This window comes from Watersipora subatra, chromosome 1 (genome assembly GCF_963576615.1).
Source record: "Watersipora subatra chromosome 1, tzWatSuba1.1, whole genome shotgun sequence".
Taxonomy (NCBI): Eukaryota; Metazoa; Bryozoa; class Gymnolaemata; order Cheilostomatida; family Watersiporidae; genus Watersipora; species Watersipora subatra.
The window spans coordinates 9,906,310-9,929,083 of NC_088708.1; the positions used below are offsets into that span (position 1 = coordinate 9,906,310).

Consider the following 22,774-nt stretch of genomic DNA (forward strand, 5'->3'; position numbering starts at 1 on the left):
ATGGATCATAAGACATCCTTTGTTAGCGATCTTTCTGGTGATCATTTATCAACGGAACAAAAAAGTTTGGTTAGTTACTTGCGAAGTTCTGCTGTGTCCACGTTCTCAGAATACGTGCAAACCATTATCTCACTGCCAAATATCAACATAAAGCAGCTACCTCAGGCTTCTGAAGGCATTTCTGAAGATGTTCAAGCAGATTTGATTGCCAGGTTCATGGAAGTACTAGCTCTTTTACGAAAAAATGAGAAGCGTGAACAGAACTATTATACTAAATGTACTGCAAAGCTATCTAACTTTATCCAGGAAGTGACTGCCTCACTTCAGCATGTGCTTCCAGACATATTTGTCACCAGAAATAATGAAAAATTGTCTTGGTTGTGTGTGAACCAGAAAGAACTCATTCAGTGTCTAGCTGAGGCCCAAACGTTAAAGCAAGGTGCTCTTTATGGCATCTGCCTTCTCCTGACTGCCATACTAGACCGAAGCTTGCAAGATATTATCTGGACAATTGACTCAAAGACACCAGTAATATTAAAGGATCTTCTGCAAAACTCTACATTAGTGAAAATTATCGGAGATGACATTTTGGTGTTTTTAGACATCATTGTAGGGCCTCCTACATCTCTGAATATACGTAACTTAGTTTGGCATGGGTTTGGATCAGTTAATGAGCATCCAGAGCATTATGCTTTTCTCATATTCTTTACATTCATTATTATTGGTCAGAGACTGGGAGATAAAAAGGTGAAGGTTTCTCATCGTTCATTTGTGACATTAGACACATCGGCACTTAAACAAGAAAACCCAACTCTCTTTAAATGGAAGCATGATGTCCCGTTTTCTCATTTTGTGGATGTTATTGGTATCAAGTCAATAGAAATCGCGGCAGCAGTACACTATGCATCATCAGGCAGGTTTGGATTGGCTAGTGCACTTCTCTTAACCAGTTTTGAGCATATTTCAAGGGCAGCCTTTTGTATAAGTAACTCTTGCTCGCAGCGACTCATGACAGCTGTGTCTTCAGAATACTTTACAACTCTTGATCATGTATTTTCTGAGAAGCTCTCTGATGAGAGGAAGTCAAACGCTCTCTACCATTATCTACCACAGAGATTAAGGTCTGCTTTGTATGACCTGTTATATTATCCTCGTGGCCTCAGATTAAGGGATAGGTTGAGCCACATGGAGATCCTGTTCACTGATGTCTCGGAAGATGTATGGTCTTATTGCTACAACATCGTGTCAACAACCATCTTGTTCATTGTGTATGGTAAAAGTTTTACTCCGGTAGCAAACACATTGACAAACAACTATGTACCTCAATATCATCCATTGGCATGTGCAGCACTAGTGCTTGACGCACTGAAGGATCAAGTTTTAGTTCTGAGTAACCTCCATCCACCAGCTGGTCTTGAATTCATCATAGCAGATGATGAACGCTCTGAAATAGCTGGACAGCGGTTATTATCACACTTCGACCAGTTTATGCAATCACCTTTAGAAGTTGTTGACTTATTGTTTTGTACTCATACAGGAAGTTTAACAATTCTTTCTACTTCTTCTGGTTTCCAACTGGTGGCTGAATGGTGTACCCTGCTTCATGCCATTTGCGATTGTCTTCTCATGACAGTGAAAACCATGTGTAGATATGGTGAGAATCGAGCGGTCATGTTTAATGAGCGAAACCTGCGTGCTCGTCAACGAAAAAATTTTCTTACTTTCCATAGCTTTCGGAAAGCTCTTGCACACATCTATAGAATGCTACATTTAATCATGGTTCAGCTTTTCAACAGTATGGCAAACACAAACTCCTGTGTCGTAAAAAAGAAGCATAAGTCTTTGTTGCAACTTTCAGAGAATCTCTCTACATTTGCCAAAGAAAATAAATGGTCCAAATCTGTTGACTATTTTGTAGACTTTGTGACAATGCATTATCATGAACTATCATGAGTAATATTCCCAATTTTTGCTTGGTCCATGTGAAGACAATAAAAATTTGATGTCTGATTTACAAGTGACAATCCACATCACTGTATGATTTAAATCACATTACTTAAAATAGTTGTTTCATACTTAGAAAACTTAGGTAAACCAGTTTCTATTTTTTCTATTTATTTATCTGCATAAGGTAAACTCACATATTATTACTTGTTTAGTTGAGCGCATATTGTTTAACTTGTTATTATTTCAATACATTATTCTGTCTACGAAAACTTCAAATTTTTAATATTCATCAATCAGGATTAATTCAAATCGTATCAAGCGATCGCTGACATACCAGATTTTATACAAGTAGCAAGTTTAAAAGGAAACTTGCCTTTGCTCAATCAAAGATTTATTCAAGTTTATATTAAATAGAAAGACAATTATTAGCGACCATTGTCTCAGTGGTCATGAAAGTGAGCTCTAACATACATGTAGATATAAGCTTCAAGTTTACCTCAGCAGTAAGTTTTTAATTACTATAGGCAAAACATCCTCAGTTACCGCAACAGGAATTGTATAAATAGCCACTAAATTTAAGAGATAGTCTTAATACCTAGCATACTTTTAGATGTCATCTGCGGCAGCTTTTACTTGCATTACATGTCGAGTATCGTTTGCCGATGCTGACCTTCAACGATCACACTACAAGACAGACTGGCACAGGTATAATCTGAAACGTAAAGTCGCAGACCTCCCTCATGTCACTGTAGAAGGCTTTAATCAACGTGTTTTGGCACAAAAGGCACAGGTAAGGGGAAATTATGAGATAGATGGTGCAGCTATCATTTTAAAGGTTGACTTGCAACAAAATTCACATTACAGTTTTTTGGTATCGAAAGATTCACCATGTCTTACTCTGTTGTGTTGTAGGTGCGAAATATGTGGAAATGTGATTACAAGTTCTTAAAAGCTCAAAAATGAACAGTTAATCACAACCATAACGGAAACCCCGTAGGTTGGAATCCCTTTCCAAAATGGCTCAAAAGGGACGTAGTTGAACACAATGGCTTCGGTTTACGCGTTCATGCAACCTCATTCGTCGAAATATTTTCACAAATATATCTCACGCATTTAATAAAACCATGTCTATTGTTCTTACGCGTCTATTTCATCATAATTGTAAAGCTGTCATTTGAGCACTGATATCTCAAAACCTACCGTAAAAATTAATTTTTTAACTTTAGCTCGAAGGAGTGCATATCATCCTCTGATAAACATGACGAGCCTGTTGGTCACCTGTGATAGTCGAAAAATGCTGCAGAAACTGTTCGCGCTGTTTGGCAGGAAGTATGGGTCACATGATCAGATTACGACTAGATGATTAGACCAAGCCGAAATGAATGAGTAAAGTAGCAAGCATCTATATTCGGTAAGTGCTTTCCGGTAAAACCCAGTGTTTGTCATAAACTTGTGCTACGAAATGTTTTATATTGAGTCTTTTATTGGCCTTTCCCATCACGTGATAACAGCACGTGTCCAAACAATAACCAAGCTGAGTACGTCGGCGAAATAAAGGGGTTCCGAACTACGGCGTTCTCATGATGGCTACAATTAACTGTTCGTTTTTGAGCTTTTAAGAGCTTGTAATCACATTTCCACATATTTGGCACCCACTACACTACAGAGTAAGACATGGTGAACCTTTTGATACCAAATAACTGTAATGTGAATTTTGTTGCAAGTAAACCTTTAACCATTTCGTTAAGTTAAATTGATAAGCCTGGTGTTTATACTACTATAATTTTGCTCTGCTCATTAATTTTAACACTAAGAGTGTTTTAATTGTCCACATCCAAGTAAATACCTTTAGCTATGTTCTTAAAAGTTGTAGGTCAACTTTTTTACTTCGTTTCTAATCATCCCTCATCAAAGTTGGCTTTATGTGCAGAGTGAAGGGCTGTGAGTTATTTTACGTTTCACAAGGTGGATGTGTAGGTAACTGTCACCATTTAATAAAGCATCAACAAAGCGGTATAGAATTTTAAAAAGTAATCTTGCGGCTGCCATGTTTCCTACTGTTTAAAACATATTTCATTGAATCACTAGGATTGTAACCATGTCAACGCTCAAAAAATCTGCTAGCTCTGAAATTATGTTTACGCCACAAGCATTCCCACAGCAGGCGCACCTATACGATATGAACATTGTACCACGTGTAGGGGTCAACGCATTTCCTTCAATGACACAACCTGGAGTAAGACTATGGAATCTGAAAACGCCCTCAAGCAGCCATAAATTGTAATTGTTATAATTATTCAAGCCTACTCCCCCATTTGCAGTGTTACTTCAGTTCTTGTTAACAATGTACAGATTTTGTTCGTTTCATGCTGAGGCTGTACAACTGTACAAAGCTCTCTAATGCAATGTATAAAGTCTGTACTATGATTCACCCTTAGGCGTTAACAGCAGAACAGTCTAAGCTAACTTCGTTCTACTGTGAACCCTGTGGGAAGAAGATGGCTAGTGAGGCAGCATATCAAAACCATCTCAACTCAGCAAAGCACAAGCTTACAGCCAGCAAAGCACAGGACCAGGAACAGTCGACAGCCAAAACACCAGACACACCAGCAAAGCCTACCGTGGAAAGCAAAAGTGCGAATGCGATGGATACAGGTAAGTGCCAAGTATGCAATTTTCTGTGCACTGAGTACAACATGGTCAGTCTGAGACACTGCTAGCTGTACCTCAACAGTTGGACGCTGTAGTGTGAAACTGCCAAAACGGAAACACAAAGTCATTAGTAATTAGAAGATAACTGAGCAATGTTCATTGTTGCCTAGCTAGAGAGGTGAGATATTTATTCGTATGCAAGTTGAATCATTATTTAATGAAGACAATATAACATGAGTGGAGATAAAGGTTACAGGTACCAGGTAATAGTAACTTTTAATTAATAACAATAACTTTGAATCAAAGCTGCTACTGATCTAGCCGAGGCGGAATCCGCACTAAATAAGTGTCAATCAGTAGACGTAGGCTTGAGAAAAAATAAAGTTGTTACAACTAAATACTGTTTATAGATTTCATATGCTAAACATGCATTATAGTTTTTCTGTGTGATATTTAAGCTGTAATACAACTAAAACCCAAAGGTTAGCCTTACTGTATTGTCATGTAAATTGAATTAATATTTGAAATTTGACAGTTATTACTCGCAAATTCTGTTTTGTCAATGTGGAGGTCTTCAATATGTATGTTTGTGATTTGTAATAAGGCAGCGGCTACCATCTCAATGGGCTAGTCAGTTGGTTTATTAGGTTTATGGTCATGTATAGAGTATTCATTTTTAGATTGTCATTTCACTTGAATTCATTCAACAGATATGGGTATTGGTTTTAGTTAGAATTTTCCCTTTTGATTTTATATCGCTCAACTGTCCATCATTTCATCATACTCAAGGTTTGGAGTCAAATCTTTGTCCAATCTGTAATAGCAAACTCAAGGATTCTTTGCATCAATATTTATGATAATAAATATTTCATTAGAAATGTGTAACTTGTTCAATCAATCTACTACTGCAGATGCTTTAATGCTAGCAAATACACGAAATTCTTAGCCTGTTGTATCCCGTACAAAATAGTCATGTTTTGTCATCATTACTGTTTGAAGTTATCTTTAGCTCGCGAATATTATACATGCCATGTCATTTTCATAATGATATAACATAACTGTTTGAGAAAACCTCTAGAGTGTATGAAGGAATGTTCAAGTCTTGTATCTATGTAGCTATTCGTGTACTCGTTTCTATCAATTCCTTTACATAAATTCTTTTGTTGCTATTTTTATGGCCTCTGTGGCTCACCATTGTAATAATATGATTTGTGGGAGGAATTATCTTTGATGTAGGCATTTCACAAAGATGTAATACCATGGGCCAATCTAAGCAATTTTATTTTCCTATGGATTTGTGAGCCAATTATTTGTTATTCAATAGTTTGCAATATTCTCATCAAATATTGTTACCATTACCACAAGACCATGGATATTACATAGATTGCCACAATTAAAACATCAATTGGAAAATAAACTTGGAACATGTGATTGGAATGTCCATTGCCAAAAAGTGTTTCTTGTTTGTAGGTAGTTTTATTCTCAATACATATTCTGCTAATAGATTCACACTCTGGGCATATTCAGACTTGATCTCACTAATCAACTTATGTAACCCCAGTCATAACTGTAGCTAAGAAACCCAATTAAACTCAATATGTGATCATTTATGCCAACTCTGACTCTACTCAAATTCATGTTCCGTATTCCTGGGTTTAAATTCAATTCAGTTCCAATTAATCAGTCGAATTATCCATTACAGAGACCAATGAGCAAGCAGAGGATGAGACTAATGAGTGGGAAGATGATGTATTTGGGATAGAGGAGTGCCTTTTCTGTCGCAAGATAAGCAAGTCACTGGTGGCTAATGTGAAACACATGACTTCACATCACAGTTTCTTTCTTCCAAATGTGGAGTATCTTGTTGACTTGGAGGGTCTAATCAGCTACTTGGGTTGGTACTGAGTAACTTAGAAACATTTTGTGTCCTTGCGCACTCTACTACTGATCTTGTAATAAAATGGCATCTATTTCATTGTTTAGGAGAGAAGATTGGGTCCGGTAAAATGTGTCTTTGGTGCAATGAGAAGAGCAAGGTTTTCCATAGTGTACGAGCCACTCAACAGCATATGCTTGACAAAGGACACTGCATGCTGCAAGATGAAGGAGATGCAGCGTATGAATACACAGACTTCTATGACTTTACGTATGTTCTCATGCTTCTGTTGGTGTACTTAATTCCTGTAATGCTTCACAAAGACTGCTGTGGTACAGACATTAAGCTAGTAGTAACTTTGTTCAGTTTCACCACGTAGAATCAGCTAACATTGAAAATGTTTTAAACTTCTTTTTATAACAATATTTGATAACCATAGCTGCTACATCAACTCATGTTTCATAAATAGTCAATACATGGATTCTATACAGCAGCCCATTAGCATCGCTATTGATTTGACTGGTATATGAAATAAGAGTAAATTATAAGAGTAAATTCCATCCTCTTAAGTCCTTGAGGTTGGAGCATCCGTTGCTGCAAGCCCAATGGGCTAGACATCTAAACCAATGATAGTAGCCCTGTGCACAGAGAACCCTCCACTCATATACTGACCTTTACAATCTGATTTAATAGATATTTATTATTTATTACCTGCACCTATTTCATCTTCTATTGAAACATTTTCAGGTCAAGTTACCCAGATGGTAGGAATGCGAACCCGGATGAAGAAGTCGAGGTGAATGCAGTTGATATGGATGATAATGAATTTGAGTTGACACTGCCGTCTGGAGCCAAAGTTGGCCACAGGTGAGTGTTTCTATGACCAGACTGGATTGTCTCGGTGTAACAGATCATTTGTAGCCTTTCCCGATATCACCAAATTAGTGTGGTAAATTTTCTCACCAGTTGTATGCAATGAAACTATTAATACAATGTAATTCAGAGCTCTGGCGAAGTACTACAAGCAGAACTTGGTGAGCAGGATGAATCCAGAAGGAAGATCAGTGGTAAATAAAGTCATGTCACATTACAAAGCCCTAGGCTGGACTGGAGCTACAGGTACATGAAAGCCTTCAACTCTCATTTGCTTTTCTACGATCACTCGTAATGAGCCCTGTCATCTAGATTTACCATTGCCTGTTCTGTCAGTACCACCCGTTGCATTAGAATTTTTGTTACTGTACAGCTTATCTTTGTTAAAGGTTGACTTGCAACAAAATTCACATTACAGTTATTTGGTATCAAAAGATTCACCATGTCTTACTTTGCTGTGTTGTAGGTGCAAAATATGTGAAAACTTGATTACAAGCTCTTAAGAGCTCAAAAACGAACAGTTAATAGCCGCCATCACGAAAACGCCGTAGATTGAAATCAGTTTATTTTTCTGACGTAGTCATTACATTTGGTTATTGTTTTGTCGCGTGATGTTCTCACGTAAGTTGAAAGGCCAATAAAAGGCTCAATATAAAACTTTTCGCAGCACTAGTTTATGACACACTTTGGGTTTTACCGAAGACCCGTATCAAATATAGATGCTCGCTACTTTACAGTTTTCTTTCGGCTTGGTCTAATCGTCTAGTCGTAATCTGATCATGTGACCCATACTTCCTGCCAAACAGCACGAATAATTTCTGCAGCATTTTTCGATTATTACAGGTAACCAACAAGCTCGTCATGTTTATCAGAGAATGATATGCATTCCTTCGAGCTAAGGTTAAAAAATTAAACGAATTTTTACGGTAGGTTATAAGATATCAGTGCTGAAAGTGACAGCATTACAATGACGATGAAATAGACGTGTAAGAACAATAGATATGGTTTTATTGAATGCGCGAAGTATATTTGTGAAAATATTTTGACAAATGAGGTTGCGTGAAAGTGTAAACAGAAGCCATCTTGTACAGCTACATCCCATTAGAGCCGTTTTGGAAAGAGATTCTAATCGACGGCGGTCTCATGACAGCGGCGATTAACTGTTCGTTTTTGAACTTTTAAGAGCTTGTAATTACATTTACACATATTTTGCCCCTACAACACAACAGAATAAGACATGGTGAATCTTTTGAAACCAAATAACTGTCAAGTGAATTTTGTTGCAAGCCAACCTTTAACTCCATAAATATCCCTGCAAAGTTGTTTAGCTGGCTATTTTTATATTGCAATGCGGAATTTTTATGTAGTGGTCTTTCTGGTCTCCATAGTTGGTTTCATGGTAAAGGGCGTATGCTGTAATATAACAACAATAAAAATGCTTTTGAACAAAAAAGATATAATCATACCATAACCAAAATTAGATGATCATGAATGGCTAGTAATAGCAATAGGACATATCGGCTATGCATTAGCGTATGGTATTGGGCTGTACCTGCTGGTGCTTGGCCACACGCTGCTATTATGACAGGTGATTTTAATAGATTTTGGATTTTAATAAATATAATTTTTATCCTTCTTCATTAATAGCCACCTGCTATTGAATATTCTCTTGTATGCAAAAGCAAACACATCGTACCCATTTAACTATCATACATATTTGTTCATACTTGTCACAATGTCTTTACAGGAAGTGCAGTGGAGCGGAGGGTCAAGGACATGCAGTTTATGCAGCGCACCAAAAACAAACACTGGCAGAAGCTGGGTGTCAAGGCCAATAAAACAGCTCAGACACACTTTAGACCTCAAGTCGTATTTTAAACAGATTCCATTTATTCCTGTCTTCAGACATGTTTTATCTAGTTTTTCACTTTCTCATATGAGCCTTAACAAGATAAAATACAATAAAGCTAATAATGGACTATTTGTAATCAAAACTAGGTAAAAATATCCTTCATGCCATCGTCAGAGTGATTATCAGCCAGTGTAGGAGGCACGTATCCAGAGTAAGTCCATTTAGGAAAGACTCTCTTATATAGCATGAGTAGTGGTGTGTCTTGTGACTTGAGCTGACTGTCAAATACACACTTCATGTGGCCGTGGGTTCCTGCAATGGATCACATTTGTCTCTAGAGTGCCTTGCATGGTGGACACAGTGAAAAGGTTACTGTGACAGCAGCACTCGAGGACATTCAAACTGTCATCATATGACAATTTTAAACAGCAGCTACAAAGGTTTGAACTATACTATGGAACTTTGATGTTGATTGCTGTATTACTGCTGTAATCTAGTAATCTATGTTAAAGTGGCCCGTGTTTTTTTAAAAAAATGCTCAATGATCATAGGGACAAAAGTGCATCACACAAGGATTTATTAAAGTAATTCAATCCACATTAAAATCGCTATTTTCTCATGAAATATGTTTATCTCTAAAATCCATCAAAGGCTGCAAGTCAACATCCCAGTATTTGTAAGTTACGATTCAACAAGACATTGAGCAACAATTGTACATTTATATGGAAACTCATTAAATCGATGAACGGACCATCCAAGACCAAGTTTTCGGTGTGATATTCTAGATCGGATTATAGAGAAATGAAAACCCAATTATTTGTGAAAATATCGCTCACTTTACCAAGTTAAGTAAAATAATAAAACAAGACAAACTACAAAAACAGCTGAAGATATGAAGCCATTTCAGACCTAATGAAAAAACAGTGGGCTGATCTACAGTCAAACCTTGACATACAAAATTGATGCTGCTATTTTTACTTGCTGTTGAAACCTTGTTCTTAATAATGAGCTTATACAAAATTTTACATTTCTATCATTTGTTTTTGATGTTTGAGGTGATCTGACTGCCAGGATGTTTCAGGATTAAAATCAACAAAATCGGATTGCAATTAAAACACTCAGATCAAGAAAAAGTGCAATCATGATGTCTTATAGTTGCAAAGAGATCGACAGAATAGAGACTCGTAACACCGCGACTTAAACACAACAGCTAATAGCAACTAGCACATTTTTCCTCCGATCATTTAAACTGCAATCAAGTTTTGTCGATTTTAATCTTGAAACATCCTGGCAATCAGATCACCTCAAACATCCTAAACAATCACAAATAATAAAAAATAACACTACTTTCTAATAAAATTTGCTAAAATTTTGTGCATTTCTAACTTGCACAAAATTTTAGTTAAATATTGAAACTTATGATACCGCATGTCAGCGATTACTTTGTTGACAAGACGAATATTTGCATAAACTACATGTGTCAGAAGATTCATATATGGAGATTACAAATCGAGATTTAACTGCATGTAATGATCATGAATACAGGTTGGGGCTGTGATTATTTTTAGCAAATGCCTCTGTATGTTAAAACTGTTGTTTCAGTTTTTCCAACAACAGTAGATATGACAAAGCTTCTGATAGCTTTCTATTAGTTATACCTCTATAGCGTGTGTACAAATTGCTCGATCACTCTCTCCGCCCAAACTTTTAAACCACTAAGCAACAAAAGGAGTAATGTGTTCGAACAGAATTCAACTTGAAATTACAACCAGTCCATGCCAAGGGGTGAAAGATGACTACTCAGAGCAGTACAGAAGGTCCTTCACACAAGCTACTAACCTAGAGCCTCCTTTATATGGCCTCTCCTTCCCCATTTAGTCTTGAGTTCAACAACTTTGAACCATTCGATATCCTCTACAAACATTCAGTTCAGTCTTCACTACACACAGTTGTCCATGCTCTTGGAAGATCAAGTGATGAAACATGAGAGCTTGATTACTGGTTAAGGCAAGTCGGATGCTGTTGTTAGGTATAGGCAGTACAAGCATTACAAAACCATGCAGAAGTTAGTAATACTTTGCAGTAGACCACTACTAAAGTTTTGAATGAAGTATTAAAGTCATCAATCTTAAACTTTCCAAACTTCTCAGGTCACACCTTTACTTACTCAATCTGATTTAATATTTGGAATATCAGACAATTACATAACACAAAGCCAGCTGTTTGGCAAATATCTTGAGCAAATAACAAGCTCTACCACTATATACATCAAAAGTAATTCAGCAGAAGTTTAACATGCTTAGGAACAATAAATTACTTAAGTGACTTCTTAAAAATGCCAAGTTCTGATAGCAAGATTCCCATATTGGTCATTAAACTATAATTAAATCCTTTGATTCAAATAATGCAACGAAATAACTATAACTTTTTTTGATATGTCCGTGAAATACTAACAATCTCTTCCCAGTTATTGGTTCAGTAATTTTCACTCTCACAAAAATGTTTAGCAGTAAATACTTGATATTACAATCAGGAATGGGTACACAACTCCGAATTGATTCTTCTAATGTTAATGTAAGGCCACGAAGTGATTTTTAGTGAAATGTCTTACTTTATAATCGATGTTAAAAAGATCGCAAAACTTTGCTATCAAATAAGTGCCATGTATTTCTGATTTAAAACATTAGGTTGAAATAAAAGCAGCGCACACAAGATCATTTTGGTGATACTTGAAGGTGTAAACATCAGCTCGTTGAAGAAGCAGAGAAGGCAGAGATTACCTACCTCTATTATAGAACATATATCTTATTACTGCTGTCCTTTTATTTATTTTATACGGGTGTCCACTGAGGACGAGTCTCTTAATGATAAGTCTGTCAGGGTCAACAGAGAGCAGTGAGCCACTAGCTACCAGGTCATGACCCCCTGCTGACTCTTTGAAGACCAGCACAGCAGCTGGAGGGAAAGTAACAGGGGCATAAGTACTCAGTGTGCAGATTCCAGTTTGTGGTAGAAACCTTTCATACTACAATAAAGAACATCCTATATTCCTAAACATTGACATAATTTCGACAATGATTGCAAGGTTACATGTATCCTTCATTTTTTCGTGACGTAATATTATCGCTGTCGGCCATCTTTATAGACAATTTTATCGTTAAAAACACGAAGCTTTTGCAATAAATGTTTGAAAACGATGCTTTTGTTTGCAATTTTTAATATAGTATCAAAACAACACCAAAAAGTACTATTAAATAAAAGAAAAACGATCGTTTTCTACAAATATGGCGGCTTTTTCGTGAACGAGCGCATGTGCAAACGGCTTGATGACGTAAAAAAAACGATGGATATTAATAGCCTCTTCAAAACAACAGGAGTAATATAAGCAGATAATTAAAACAGTATGTATGGTCAACTAGTACAGAGCTCTCCCCTTTTGTAAGTCATCAATTGTATGTGAATATTGTTGCAAAAATACCAACCAACCTAATTAATATATGTAGAACAAAGATTCTTGGTAATAACCACCTTGCAATATTAGTTTAAGTAAACAGAGAAAACACACAATGGTATATGCACAACTGAAAATGACACACCGTCCATAGGAATCATTCAAGTGCTGCAGTGTCTGTAGTCATTGTTACAATGTAGCGATCTGAATACACATGCTTTGCGTGGCTCTCTCTGAAACACTGAGATGTTACTGATTACTAACATTGTTCCATGAATAAAGACTTCTATCATCAGCTGCATATGCAAGTCATGTTAGTCTGCCCTTTTCTATGGCCGACACAAAAGATCCTCAACTAACAATTGTGTAAGTGCAATCGGTATGAAATGGAATGGCTAATTGCGAGCATCTCACCTTATGCTTGTCTAAGTTACTGTGGTCGGAGAATATTGGGTTGCACTCAAATCGTCTGAAGCCACACTGTATAATTAGGCGCTCTTTGGATTTGACAGGTTCTGTGTAGAGACTATGACGCCTGACAGTAAAATGTAAGACCGACATTTTCTGTTCGCTGAGCAGAAGGCCGACAAGTGTTAAGGGTACACCTTGCTTGCCCACATGCCTGTCTACAAATCAATTATATTTACATATAAAGCTAAATCAACTTACACATCAGACAAGTAAATTATGATCTACTACGTACACATAAAGCAAACTTATACAAGGATGAATAAGTTGCCAGCGATATACACCTATAACCAAGGGAACAAAAGAGGAAAAGAATCTAGTCCAAGTCTATCTTGTCATCGGCCAAAATTTTGCTAAGATTTGACTAAGCATATCTTAAGGTAAACAAAACAGCTACAAAAATTTCCTTCGATGACAGTTGTCATACAGCCCACTACATACGCTGTAGTGTATAAAAATCAACAATTCTATAAAAAATATATATTACCATTCCAGACTAATGATTTGATCATTTTTGTTACAAGCCAGTTATAACTAAACAAGCACAGAAAAGACACCCTCTTTTGCTCCAGCCCTGAACAGTTAAAGCGTGGTTCCCATATCGGCTGTGAGACCCGGCAGTAATCTTGGGAAGCAAAACATTTGCAGGGCTAGGTTCAGCGACTTAGGTTCACATTAAGCTTCGTCACTGATGATCACATAAAAATGGTCGCTCACCATGTCGTTTCGAAAGTGCTGACCTTCAACAGTACAGTGCATTTCGGGAAGGTTTTGCCTGCAGCTTCTTGCGAAAGTTGAACAGCGCTGAACTCTGCGCTGACCGCCGGCAACCACTGGCAGTACTCGGCGCATAGGTTCCCATTTCATTGCCGATAGTCTTGCGATCCTGCCATAAGTGCTTGCGGCGTATATGGAAACCAGGCTTTAAGCACCACTGCATAGTTGATTAAACAAAAACTAGAGGCAAATTTTGATAATAATCTCAGCATACTTGGTCATCACTAATCCTTGCGCTGCCAGAAGATAGGCCTCATCTTATTTCTGCTGCCATAGTACATTTAGTGGTCAAGCTTAAAGGTTGACTTGCAACAAAATTCACATTACAGTTATTTGATATAAAAAGATTCACCATCTCTTACTCTGTTGTGTTGTAGGTGCAAAATATGTGGAAAGGTGATTACAAGCTCTTAAAAGCTAAAAAATGAACAGAAAATCGCAGCCACAACGAGACCGCCGTAGTTTGGATTCCCTTTCCAAAACGGCTCAAACATGATGTAGTTGTAGGAGATGGTTTCTGTTTACAATTTCATGCAACCTTATTCGTCGAAATATTTTCACAAATATACTTCACGCATTCAATAAAAATATGTCTATTGTTCTTACGCGTCTGTTTTATCGTCATCGTAATGCTGTCACTCTTAGCAGTGATATCTTATAACTTACCGTAAAAAGTCGTTTAATTTTTTAGCCTTAGCTTGAAGGAGTACATATCATTGTCTGATAATCATGATGAGCCTGTTGGTCACCTGTGATAATCGAAAAGTGCTGCAAAAATTATTTGCGAAGTATTGGGTCACATGATCAGATTACGACTTGACGATTGAATAATGCCGAAACAAAACTGTAAAGTAGCGAGCATCTATATTTGATACGGGGTCTTCGGTAAAACCCGAAGTGTTTGTCATAAACTAGTACTACGATAAGTTTTATATTGAGCTTTGTATTGGCCTTTCAGTTTACATGAGAACATACGTGACAAGACGATAACCAAATTTCGTGGTTACGTCATCAAAATAAAGAGATTCCAGTCTACGGCGGCTTTTCGTTTTTGAGCTTTTAAGAGCTTGTAATCACATTTCCACATATTTGGCACTTACAACACAACAGAGTAAGACATGGTGAATCTTTTGATACCAAATAACTGTAATGTGAATTTTGTTGCAAGTCAACCTTTAATGAAGTATTACTTTGTTCAAATGAATAAAATGCAGGAGTAAAACAGAGAAATACGACATCGTTGGATCCAGTAGATCGCAATGAAGATTAAAAAAATTATTTACTAGTTCTGCTCAGCAATGGCTTTCACTTTTACAAACAATATAGGTTCAGCGCTAAATAAAATAATTTCTAAATTTTGCAGAATGTATTTGTATATGGGTTAACTGTTCAATTATGAAAAACTACATGCACTTACAATGGCTGAATGTTTTTATTAAATTATTATGTTAAAATCCTGCAAGATTAAGCCTTCAACACCGATAATATATTGCCAGGACTGTCAAATAGCATGTAAAAGTTACATATAGTAACAATAGTTACAATGTAAATATACGGCCAGCAGCTACATTCTTTTTGCTCATAAACTCACCATAAACTTCTCGAGCCACATTTTTTACTTCAACAGTGATGTACCATCCAGGCTAAAACAGATATACTGCATGTCAGAGAACAGTGATGTACCATCCAGGCTAAAACAGACTGCATGTCAGAGTTAAGCTAGCATAAATATTTACTTCAACGGTGATGTACCATCCAGGCTAAAACAGATATACTGCATGTCAGAGAACAGTGATGTACCATCCAGGCTAAAACAGACTGCATGTCAGAGTTAAGCTAGCATAAATATTTACTTCAACAGTGATGTACCATCCAGGCTAAAATAGACTGCATGTCAGAGTTAAGCTAGCATAAATATTTTGCAGCCGCATGAAACTAAAAGCTGCCTACCGTAAGATAGAAAAGGTTACTGTGTAACATATTCTGGTCTGTAAATGACTGCATTATTTATATTAATATCAGCGCTTGGCCATTTGCATTCAACAATTTTTCTTCAATTACTGTTACGATAGGTTATAGGGATAGATTATAGATGAGACTGATTATTTTTTAATCTGTCTCACGACAAATAAAAAATAACGAATGTTCACCCTGCCAGTCGGTGAATTTACAAAATTTGATGTGTAGTGATAAATGACAGCCTTACAATGTTTAACAAATGAGATAAAAAGTCATATTAAAGAATTTTGGACAAACCTGAATATGTTAAAAGCAAATTGCATTTCTTTGTGCTTATACCTTACCATGGTTCAATCACTTCACAAACAAGAATTTCTAATCAGAACGCATTGTTTAAGCGGACGACATCAATTTACGAAAAACCTTAAACCTTGAATTATGCAGATGTAGAACAATTCAAGGGTGCATATCAAAGATTTTTTAAAATAGAAGGAAATGATCCAATATTAGCTAAAAATATGTGATACCCTAGGACACTTATGTATTCGCGGCATCTAACTTTCGCGTTTTCGCGGCAACAGCCTCTCGCGAAAAATTCATGAGCGAAACTAAACTATCATAACGAACGAGCGAAAACGCGAAAATAAATGGCTTTCTTCATTGATATTCACAATAAAATCGTCATATTAGAAATGCAGGCAATTTTCGTGTGTGGTTGGCTCATTGGGCAAGTTTTGCTAAACTCATTATAGCTAATACACCGACTGAGCAGCTTGGCAAAACAAATTAAGATAATAAATTTTTTTTGGAAAAGCCTAGACAAATGAAGAAGATGATGATATTAGTTTAGTCATTGAATTTGTAACTGATGAGGATGACAGTCTGGTAGGAAAAGTCATAAAATTGAATAATAATTATTGTGGTGATGAATTTTATTACCAACCAAAAGCAATAACAACCCGGTGCCATGGCCACCGCGGCACCGCGTGCTATAAATACTTGAATTCTAATATTGGTACCAATCAGTCACTGCGGCTTTGACGTCATTGATAGTCTAGGAAACAAATGGCAGCAAGCGATCAAATTACATTATTGATCTAGCCTACACATTTCTACCTGCGGTTCACAAATACAAACTACCGTACTTTTCGGACAATTAGCAGCTACTTTTTTCTGATGATTTGAGCCATGCGACTTATAGGTAGGCCTACAAGGGTGCGGCTAATCACTGTGGCTTATTCTGTGGCTTTTTCTTTCACCGCTAGGGCGCACTAACGGGAATCTCCAATTAGTGCACTTTTAGCTGTGAAAGAAAATACGAAACAATGCCTCACGGTACTGTCCCGTTAGGCACTAAGTTAAAAAGCGTCGGATAATACGAAACTGTGCCGTTCTGCACTGTTCCGTTTTAAATGGCGTTAAAAAGCACAGTCCTTAGTTCTGCGGCCTATAGTAAGGTGCGGCTTATGTATTGTTTTATTATCGTTTTTGGAAAATAAAGCACATGTAGCTTACATAAAGGTGCAGTTTATAGTCCAAACAGTACGGTAGTCCCAAATTGAAAAATATTTCGTACCAGCGAACTGGACCTGAGGAATCTAATGTTTGTTCCACTGCATTTATTTTCACATCACTATATTTTCACACTCATCAGAGCTGCGAAATTAAGTTCCAGCGAAATTTTACTCTGTATGCTACTCATGAAACTAAATACTAGCGAAATATAAGTGTCCTAGGGTAAGAATTATTATCATTTTATGGTTGCACATTTACAAAGTTTATAGTTACTAAGGAAACAACTAGTAAACAATGACTTTCAATCCTTGAAAATTACTCTATACAAGGATAAAACAGTAGGAGAGCTTTTTATCTGAATGAAAACTGTTACAACCAAAAATGAATAACCAACACATTCAAACTTGAAATTACAACAAAAATTTACAATTTTACAATAGTAACAGGTTTGTTATAAAAATGATAAGCGTCAAATAATGCCAATAGCTGCTACCATATGTATATAATAGTCATGTCACATTTTATTGCATATTATAACTGCTAGATATGTATTTGTTACTTGTTGAGAGCATGTGGTGAATTAAGATAATTAACAACATGTTTTTCCACTGTAAAATCTGGTTTTAATGTGTTTTTGTGTATTTTTGGGAGCAAATTAATTTGTATTTAGTTGGTTGGTATATAAATAAATCGTTTTAAGATACCAGTAAATTGAAAAACGAGCTTGGTGCTGGACCGCTTTAAGCTCGCGTGTCAAGTATGACTACCATTTTCTAGTGACTAATACAATGTATAGGAGTGTTTTAAAGTTGTCTTTCCTTGTGCAGATTTGTTGATGTTAATATTGCTATATCTCATAGAAAGGAAGAAGAACAGTTTCAGCAACAACTGCTGATCAGTAAAAAATTACCTCAATTTTAACCGAGAGATGATTTGGAAAACTCACCACGATGCCATCTGATAGCTCTTCCTTACAAACATTTTTCAAATATCGTGAGAAATTCTGAAACTGAAATATCCTAGAATAGTCAATCGGCAAATTCTCTTTGGGGTCCCAAGGAGAGGTTCTGAAACTCTTGAGTCCACGATACCTGGTGATCAGACAGTACCCAGCTAAAGTCTCGAATTACTATAATAGGCGGCAATGTATTCTGCTAGAGCAGAGTAAACTAATATTGTTTTAAGAACTTTGCTCAAGCTATTGATTATCTATGTATGGGTCGCTTGTATATATCTACTAATCATTTTACTAGTCCATTAAACTAGGACCATACTAGTCTACTAATATGGTAATGCTTATCGTATTTCATAAATTTATAAGTTTCATTCATCCAACCAAGAAGCTCATGTTTGTCAAGAGGCACCAAGTGTAACACCTTTACCAACACTTCTTTTTTTCACCTATTTTCTCGCTTTGACAATAATACTAGGAAGTATCATTGGTGAAGGTGCAAAAATAACTGACACGCATACATGACATTTTTAATTTTAAGAATTGTAGTATTGACAGGAAGTGTAGTGCTTGCACCAATCCCGGAGAAGGATCAATCAATTCAACATAATACACATCACTCAATGATCTGCACTGAAGACTGCGCGAACTTTCATGAATTTTCATCACCAGACTTCAATTTGATTTTAAGAAAGAAAGGAAGTCTATAAAATTCAGGAATCATGTTTTACGACTCGCTTAAGAAATGTTGATACTCGAACACAAATGATTGTGATAAACAGAGAATAAGGTGAACACACCTAGCAAACCTGAGTCGAGCAGGCTTATTCTCAGGAGTGTCCACTTCATCAGGAAACTGTTCATGTTCACGTTGCTGCCGATATATTTCCTTCGCGAGCTCCTCCTGATCGAGATCCATTTGTTGGTCATATTTAACGTCCTCAGCCCAGGTTACGGATGGTGCCACAGAATCTGCAGATAGAATGATAACAGTTGAGTTACCTTATATCACACTTCCAGGTTTGATACAAGCAACACTTTGAAGGTGCTTCTCATCACCTGTTTCCGTGTCATCAAAGTCAGCGCAATCACTGTCTTCCATTTCCTCCTCATCCCCCTCCTCATCCTACATAAATAAATTTGAACTTGTTGCTCCACATGCTATGTAGCTTTAAGCGAAAAAAACCTTCAGTGATGAAAAAATTCCGAAAAGTATGTAATTTGTTTGATTTTAATATCAAATCTCATTTCTACTAGTTCCACAACATTCTACCAATTAAACTCAAGTTTTACATGACTAGATAAGATGACCAACCACATTTTAAAGTATTTTATGAAAATCTAATAATCATAAGTATAATTTGAGACAACTAAGTGCTTGCCATTGAGTTCTCGCTCTCATCTTCTGTATCTGATTCATCACTAACAACTGGAGCATCGACAATCCAAGTCGCCTGGTACGAGCTTGTACCCTTTGGGACCCTGACCACTGTCTTTGTTTTTTCAACCGCTACAATGGCAAGAACAATCAATATGAATCACTACAAGTACACAACACAGCAATAATGGAGGATTAATTGCAAACAATAAAAAAATAGATGAAACCAAAAATCTTGCTTACTGTAACTAATGTTTACTGTCAATCTGACACCAGTGTTAACGAGATTGAAATTGGAGGTCTAAAAAGTTAAGTATTAATTTTATACCAGCATTAGCCACACTTTCCGCCAGTTCCTCCTCTGTTGGCCACGTCTGCTCGCCTTCCATTGGGTCAACATCTATTACGGAAGCAAGGCTTTCCTGTCGACGAGAGTCGCATTGCGCTAGCAGTGCCGGCCCAACACTCTCCATATCGACATCATTGTTCCGTTTCCGTTGCTCAGGTGCCAGTACCTATTGCATCACAGAAAACTTTCAAATACCTTATCAATGACTTTAGATAAGTACAATGCCTTAAATCATGCTTGACATAGTGAGATAGCGAAGGGAGAATAACTCTAATAAAAGAGAATTAAGTGAAATTGAACTGCTAAGGATGATGACAAGATAAAATTTTGAAGTTGTTATATGCATCATGGGCTTCTTTAAGCAATCATAAGTAGAGGTTTGACTGGATTATCTTCGCTTTTGTGTCAAATAATCATAAAAAAAGAACAGACAACTCTGTGTAAAAGTATTATTGTTATCCAAAAGCAGCCTGGGTGTTTGGCGATCATGTAGCAAAATCCCAAGGTAATGAAATGTTGTTGCCTTGATTAAATGTGTGAACAAGGCTTGTACAGTACAAGCTTTAGCCCGGTACAACATATTGTGAAACCTCTGCATGCGATTGCCTTACCATACTAATATTTTAACATTGCACATTAAAGTAAGGAAAAACTATTTGACTCTACACCCAAAGTAATCTCCTACATTGAAAGTGTCTCGAAGCATCGCGGTTTTAGGGAGGGAAAGTGAAAACGCGGAAGAGAAAATTAAAAAAACATCAAATAACAAATATTACAAAAACTGCAAAACATTATAATAAGTAAGTAAACTTAAAACTTTCCTAGTCTTATGTTATAGTAAATTAGTTTATTTCGTAGCCCTATAACGACTTCTACTTAACCATCCATCTTCTGCATTGTAAAGCCTACACTTTAACTCATCTTTCCTTAAGATAAACTAACAATAAAACATTCAGGCATTTATTAAAGGTCATATTAATTAATACAACATAAAATATTAGAAATTAATATAACCTAAATAAGCTCCTTAACACCTAAAATGATACCATTAATTTATTATTCTACCTCTCTTATATAATGTATATAATTGTCCTATTGATCCATATAATTACCTACAGTATTTATTAAGGAGTTATGATATCCTTATTTGATCTAACATTGATGGTTCCAGCACAGAAAGCACATCCTAGATCGAACTAAGTTCATACATAAAGGTTTGACTGCATCTAATTGACATCATCCTATTCATAACAGCTTGAACTATCTTTGATGTGGTACTAGTATTAGCTGATGCTCCATATAGCGCTTTGTTAAAACGGAAGGTTAAGGCCATGCTGAGTTGTTAGGTTAGCGAATCAGAAGGACGCAGTACTCAGTAATAGCGAGAGTGTAGCGGTCCAGCTTTAAAGGAACTCACTAATGGATAGGGGTCGGTGGGTGCCAGAATTCTATTAATCTGATAGTCACCGTAGCCAGGAATATGTACAAGTCTGTTGACTGAGAGTGGTGGCCCTCTCAGATAGCCCGTAACCTTTAGGGTTCCACTAGTCTACAACAGACACTATCAATTAATCAGGAATAGTACACTCATGCTAAATTGCACTCAAAAGAAAGAGATGCCAAATGGTAAAGCATTTTTCTACAAATAACTCTGATTTAAAACAAATTTATAAATCCTGACATTGATAAGTAAATTAAACAGCTGAAAATGCAAAAATTTCAAATGAATTAAATAATACTACAAAAAGTAACATACTATTGCAGTCTTTGTGTACTTCAAACAGATGCCTTGACTTTACTCCAGTAGTTGGTGCTAGAGAACAGCATTGATAGCAAAGGCAATGCTAGTAAGTTGACGGTTGGTATCTCTAAGCTCACCTGATCGTCATCATTGGGTACAAAATCCAGCTGTTCTGCAAGTATATGAGGTCGCATTTCCCTCGATTTTATCACCTTTAGCTTTTGTTGAGTGATGAAACGCAGAAGGAGTTGTGCATCAGATGCTGAGTCGCAGATGTGCACCTTGGAACCAGTAAATCTACAACAAACAAGAGCAAACATGAAGAGATACAGCCAGACAGTCTCACTACTTATTTTTAACAGAATAAAAAAATTCAGTCAAGTGATGAGGAGGACCTTTCCAAATAGCTTATGCATCGAATAACATACAAGGAAATAAATTAACATTAAATTAAAAGAAGAAAACTTAACCAAGTCAGGCTTGTCTATTTGGCAAATTATATTAGTTATAGTCTCCTAGAAATCTATTTTTGCAATTGTTGCAAATATTCATAGTTATAAAGTCTCCTAGAAATCTATTTTTGCAATTGTTGCAAATATTCATAGTTATAAAGTCTCCTAGAAATCTATTTTTGCAATTGTTGCAAATATTCATGGGTTACCCAGGATAAAACAGCTGTCTCCTTCCCAAACTGCTGATCATCCACATACATTGTTAGATGACCCGTGAATAGGAACTTTTGAAAACAGTTCAACGATCCAAACGACAAAAAGTTTAATACCGATTGTTTCATATCAAGTTGTCTGTAAATCGATATGTTAAAGATTACAACTTTGGGCAAGAGCTGCAAAGTTAAAAAATTATTAAGAAAATCAGAAGAGCTATTATATGAGCTTACATACCGAGCTTCTATGTCTTTGTTTAACAGCTTCTTTACTTCTGTTTGCTTCTTAACAGGAATTCCCTTCACACCCTAAACATGAA

The 22,774-nt window shown here is 36.4% G+C and overlaps 3 protein-coding genes across 3 annotated transcripts in view; 2 read left to right on the forward strand and 1 right to left on the reverse strand.

The window, feature by feature from the left end:
• LOC137397922 (endoplasmic reticulum membrane-associated RNA degradation protein-like) lies at positions 1-2,339 on the forward strand. Its single transcript, XM_068084039.1, has one exon. It carries the CDS (start codon positions 1-3, stop codon positions 1,951-1,953), a length of 1,953 nt encoding a protein of 650 aa, XP_067940140.1. The 3' UTR covers positions 1,954-2,339.
• LOC137385551 (cytoplasmic 60S subunit biogenesis factor ZNF622-like) lies at positions 24-9,329 on the forward strand. The gene is made up of 8 exons (XM_068072034.1): positions 24-69; positions 2,558-2,737; positions 4,386-4,602; positions 6,302-6,493; positions 6,583-6,745; positions 7,223-7,342; positions 7,479-7,594; positions 9,096-9,329. The coding sequence occupies exons 2-8, from the start codon at positions 2,558-2,560 to the stop codon at positions 9,224-9,226; spliced, it is 1,119 nt and encodes a 372-aa protein (XP_067928135.1). The 5' UTR covers positions 24-69; the 3' UTR covers positions 9,227-9,329.
• The window catches only part of LOC137397993 (pre-rRNA-processing protein TSR1 homolog), a 19,407-nt gene continuing 5,846 nt past the window's right edge, over positions 9,214-22,774 (reverse strand). The window contains exons 6-18 of the mRNA XM_068084115.1: positions 22,693-22,763; positions 21,928-22,087; positions 21,467-21,598; positions 20,029-20,215; positions 19,705-19,832; positions 19,382-19,448; positions 19,123-19,294; positions 18,317-18,461; positions 15,488-15,539; positions 13,066-13,277; positions 11,985-12,225; positions 11,040-11,114; positions 9,214-9,512 (exon numbers count right to left, since the gene is read on the reverse strand). Of these exons, the coding sequence (XP_067940216.1) occupies positions 9,343-9,512; positions 11,040-11,114; positions 11,985-12,225; positions 13,066-13,277; positions 15,488-15,539; positions 18,317-18,461; positions 19,123-19,294; positions 19,382-19,448; positions 19,705-19,832; positions 20,029-20,215; positions 21,467-21,598; positions 21,928-22,087; positions 22,693-22,763 (1,812 nt within the window). The 3' untranslated portion in view covers positions 9,214-9,342. The remainder of the gene's footprint in view (positions 9,513-11,039; positions 11,115-11,984; positions 12,226-13,065; positions 13,278-15,487; positions 15,540-18,316; positions 18,462-19,122; positions 19,295-19,381; positions 19,449-19,704; positions 19,833-20,028; positions 20,216-21,466; positions 21,599-21,927; positions 22,088-22,692; positions 22,764-22,774) is intronic.

Excerpts from the sequence above, each read along its gene's own strand:
- LOC137397922 (XM_068084039.1), top strand. The coding sequence starts at position 1 with ATGGATCATAAGACATCCTTTGTTAGCGATCTTTCTGGTGATCATTTA.
- LOC137385551 (XM_068072034.1), top strand. The coding sequence starts at position 2,558 with ATGTCATCTGCGGCAGCTTTTACTTGCATTACATGTCGAGTATCGTTT. Across the intron at positions 2,738-4,385 it reads TTTTGGCACAAAAGGCACAG|GCGTTAACAGCAGAACAGTC; the intron begins GTAAGGGGAAAT and ends ATTCACCCTTAG. Across the intron at positions 6,746-7,222 it reads ACAGACTTCTATGACTTTAC|GTCAAGTTACCCAGATGGTA; the intron begins GTATGTTCTCAT and ends AAACATTTTCAG.